Below are 3968 nucleotides of genomic sequence, written 5' to 3'. Positions count from 1 at the left end.
GTCCCTAGGGTGGGCGACGGATAGCGCACCACACACCTCTCCTTAAAATCCCTGTGTGGTGGCGGCGTGCCGTCCTCCCATCCCTCCCTTGGGTTGTCTGTTTTCTTTCTTTCTTTCTACCTGTCCTTCTCCCACCCCTCGTTTGGCGTGTCCGTTGTATTTATTTATTTATAACTGGGCACAGGAGAAGAGAGATAGGAAGAGGCAGACTCCCTAGGGTGGGCGACGGATAGCGCACCACACACCTCTCCTTAAAATCCCTGTGTGGTGGCGGCGTGCCGTCCTCCCATCCCTCCCTTGGGTTGTCTGTTTTCTTTCTTTCTTTTACTGGGCACAGGACTGGCGCGCACTGGCACTAACACAGGTACACCACAAACAAAAGAATTATACCATGCTCACAGCAGAACTGGCCCATCCCTCCCTGGTGGTCTGTTTTCTTTCTTTCTTTCTGGCTCGGACTAGCACTACAAATGGCACAAACAAACTCTCTCTCTCAAATGGCACATCAGGCGACGGCCCTCGCCCCCCTCCGGCGGCGATAATAAAAGAAGAGGACCGGGGTCTCGGAGTTCTCGAGGTGGATATCCTTTGGCCGCGTTGGGTAGCGAGGATTGGTGTGACGCGATCCACGCAGGCGTGGTTTCTGACGGCCGACCGTCAGTGCAAGGGACGGACGCATTTCCCCCATTTCAAAGGCGGTTTCGAAGTTGATGAGACCTCGTCCCCCCTCTCGAATGAAAGGCGAAAAAAGAGGCGCGGAACAGGCCGGAAGCGCCGCTTGGACGTGGGTCACACAATGGCAGCGCTCCAGACGCGCTCTGGTAGCTGCCAATGAAGCTGTAGCCCATCGCGCGCGCGCCGGACGGCCACTGCACCTCTACTGCAGTGCCCTCCTGCACCGAGAGCGACGCGTCAAACCTTTGTTGCTGCCCATGACCGCCGGCGGCTCCGAGCTCGGGTGAGCCCTGGCTGAGCTGAGCAACTGCGGTCGCAATTGCAGCGCTGCGGTCGGTGCAGAGTGGCCGTGTGCGTACGGCGTCGTACGCGCACGGCCGCTCTGCCTCAGTGGCGTGCGGCTTGGGCCAACTGAGGCCGCTCTCCGACCTCGCTCGCCGAGCTCACAATCCGGCGCGAGCCGCATCGAGTGGAAGTTCGACTTCAGCTCCCGCGAGTGGATGCACTGCCTTGTCGAGTGCAAGCAGTTGGGCTCCGCCGGAAGCACGAGGTGCAACGCGTTCTGGGCGCCAGCAGACGCGAGCGCGCGAGCGCGTGTTGAACCGGACGCTCCATAGCAACACTCCAAGATACACTGCAAGGGGGGTACTCGTTTTTTATTCGGGTTCGGGGCCCAAGAGTACACTCTTGGCGACGAAACCGAAGCGGGTTGGCCCCCCTGGCGCCTCGGGTGGTTTCACTGCGGGGGCCCCCCGCGCCTCCGAGGCTCGGCTCTCTCGCTAGTGCGGCCGGCGCGTCGCCGTCGGCGGGACGGGCGGTGCGTGCGCGCGTGTGTGTGTTGTGTGCCATCTTTGCCCGACTGCCGGGGTACCTTGTAAATAGGGCCAAATACGTCTTCGTGCCGTACGTACACGATGCCAGTCAACAGTGTGCATATCCATCCCATCGACCCACAAGCTACGACTCTCTCACTCTCTCACTTCAACGCCGAAGCCTAGGCGAGACTGCCTCTATCGATCCCCGAGCTCGACGCCTCAACGCGGGAATTCTCTGGCGCAATGCTCCCCTCCCTCGGCAAAGAGTTTGACGCCTCTGCCTCCACCGGCGAGGCAGCGGCGGTGGATGACCTCCACCGGACGCGCTGCTGCCGCCGCAACAACGGGCTGAACAGCGAAGCGTGGAAGGCTCGGAGTTTGGCGCAGGCCTTTTTGAAGGCCGACATCGACTCAAGGCGGACGAAGCTTCAAGTGCTCTGCTTTCGGAAAAAGAAAAATGAGGTGACGTCTTTCCGGCGTCCACCCATACCGCGTTGGTGTCCAGTCCGAGCCTGGCTGTTCTTCACCTTTCTACCTACCTACCTACCTGGACTGGCTCGGGCATGTCAGCAGGATGGATTTCGATCGCCTACCTCGTCGCATGCTTTCGAGGAGAGATTTTTAGCAATACCAAACAACTCTAACTTTGTTTGTTTTGCTTTCGTGCTCAGAAAGACAAATTCGTCGTGGATGCCTCACGGCCGGCCGATCGGGAGAGAGAGATTTTTAGCAATACCAAACAAATCTAACACTCACACGTCATTTGGGGTTGTTGTTCCGATCGGGTGCCCCGGGGCGTGCAATGCAGCTGGAGCACTTGGAGCACTGGTGCAAAATGGATTCTTTTGCTTTTTCTTCTTTCTCTGTCTCCGGTCGTGCTGTTCTTCACCTCACGGTTACTATCTTCCCTCCAGTTCCACTCACGACTCACCCACTCGTCTCACGTCTGCGCTCCTCTGGAGCTTCCTGTCTCGCCCACTCTGCCGCGACCATCTTGCCTCGCGGCCGGCCAACCCACTCGCGATGTCACATGCCGTCCCTCCGGCTAAAGAAAGAAAATTCCATTTTCTCTCGTCAGAAATTTCTCGTGGAGTTTTTCTCCTTCTCACGCCCCCCCCACTCCAGGTTTTTCTCCTTCAAGCGACGACGAGCCCAGCCTGTCGCCCAGCCTGTCGCCGCTTGCCAGCCACCGCCGTCCTCCCCGCAACCACCATGGTCCGCTCCTACTTTCGGTACACCGAGGAGGCCGCGTGGGCCGTGGCTGTGTCTGGCGGCGCCCGCATCGCCGCCAGCGCCGACGGCCGCTCCATCCTGACGCCGATGCTCGAGTCGGTCGGCGTGTGGCCTCTCCGCGGCGGCGGCACCGAGCGGCGCATGCGACCGCGACCCACCGTGGCGGCCACCGCTTCCGAGACGACGGCGCTGCAGCTGTCTCCCGACGGCGAGGCCGTCGCAGTCGGCTACTCAGACGGCACTGTCCGGCTGTGGCCTGTTGCCGGACGTGAGCCTCTGCTCGAGGAGGAGCGGGTCGCCCTCTCCGGGCACCGCTCGGCGGTGCTCTGCCTCGCCTTCGCGCCCGACGGCTCGCAGCTCGCCTCGGGCGGCGCCGACACCCTCGTCGTCCTCTGGGATGTCGTCGCCGAGGCTGGCGTCTGCAAGCTGCGCGGCCACCGAGGGCCCGTGACGGGCGTGGCGATGATCGCTTCGCTGGGCGCGCTCGCGTCGGTGTCCAAGGACGGGACGCTGCGGCTGTGGGACCTGCACACGCAGCACTGCGTCCAGACCTGTGCCTCTCCGGCGGGCGAGCTCTGGAGCGTCGACATGGACGAGAGCGCGGGCAGGCTTCTCACTGGCGGAGCTGGCGGCGAGCTGCTGCTCTGGTGCGCGCTTGCCGAGAGGAGAGGGAGGAGGGGAGGGGAGGAGAGCGAGCACACCGAGAGCGCGCGGAGAGCGCGCGCGGAGCGAGCGGGGTCGACACGGGACAGACGGGAGGGGGAGAGGTGCTCGCTTCAGCCGCCACATGCGCCTCGGCGCGCAGGACCATCGCAAAGGCAGAGGTGGCTGGCAGTGCTGGCGGCGAGAGCGGCGCCGCTGACGGCGCGACCGAGGAGGCGACGCCGGTCGGCGTCGATCCTCTCTGGATGGCGGCGCACGCGACGCTTCGCGGGTCGATCGCGACGACGAGCAGCGCAAAGGTGGCTCAGATCAGCTGCTCGGCGGACGGGGGCATCGTCGGCGTGCTGTACGGCGACCGGACGATGGGGCTGTGGCGGGCGCGGGACGGTGGGGAGCGGCTGAAGAGGGCGGGCAAGCGGCGGGTGGAGCGCAAGAAGAAGAAGAAGAGGCTCGCCGGCGGGGCCGCCGCCGAGGCGGAGGGCGAGGAGGAGGAGGGCGAGGCGGGCGGGGCGGAGGAGGCGGGCGACGAGGCGGCTCTGGCTGCACTCGAGCCGCTCTGCGGCCTGCGCGGGTCGCACAAGC

The 3968-nt window shown here is 63.7% G+C and overlaps 1 protein-coding gene across 1 annotated transcript; it reads left to right on the top strand.

Moving 5' to 3' along the window:
- Nucleotides 1-2810: 2810 nt before the first annotated feature.
- On the top strand, nucleotides 2811-3275 carry EMIHUDRAFT_78190 (hypothetical protein; the record flags this gene model as incomplete). The annotated part of the gene is made up of 1 exon (XM_005782899.1): nucleotides 2811-3275. A coding segment is annotated over one exon (465 nt), but the record flags the coding sequence as incomplete, so codon positions are not given.
- Between the last annotated feature and the right edge of the window lie 693 nt (nucleotides 3276-3968).

This window comes from Emiliania huxleyi (assembly GCF_000372725.1).
Source record: "Emiliania huxleyi CCMP1516 chromosome Unknown EMIHUscaffold_1840, whole genome shotgun sequence".
Classification (NCBI taxonomy): Eukaryota; Haptophyta; order Isochrysidales; family Noelaerhabdaceae; genus Emiliania; species Emiliania huxleyi.
The sequence above is the reverse complement of the archived record's forward strand: the minus strand, read 5'-3'. Positions and strand labels throughout refer to the sequence as shown.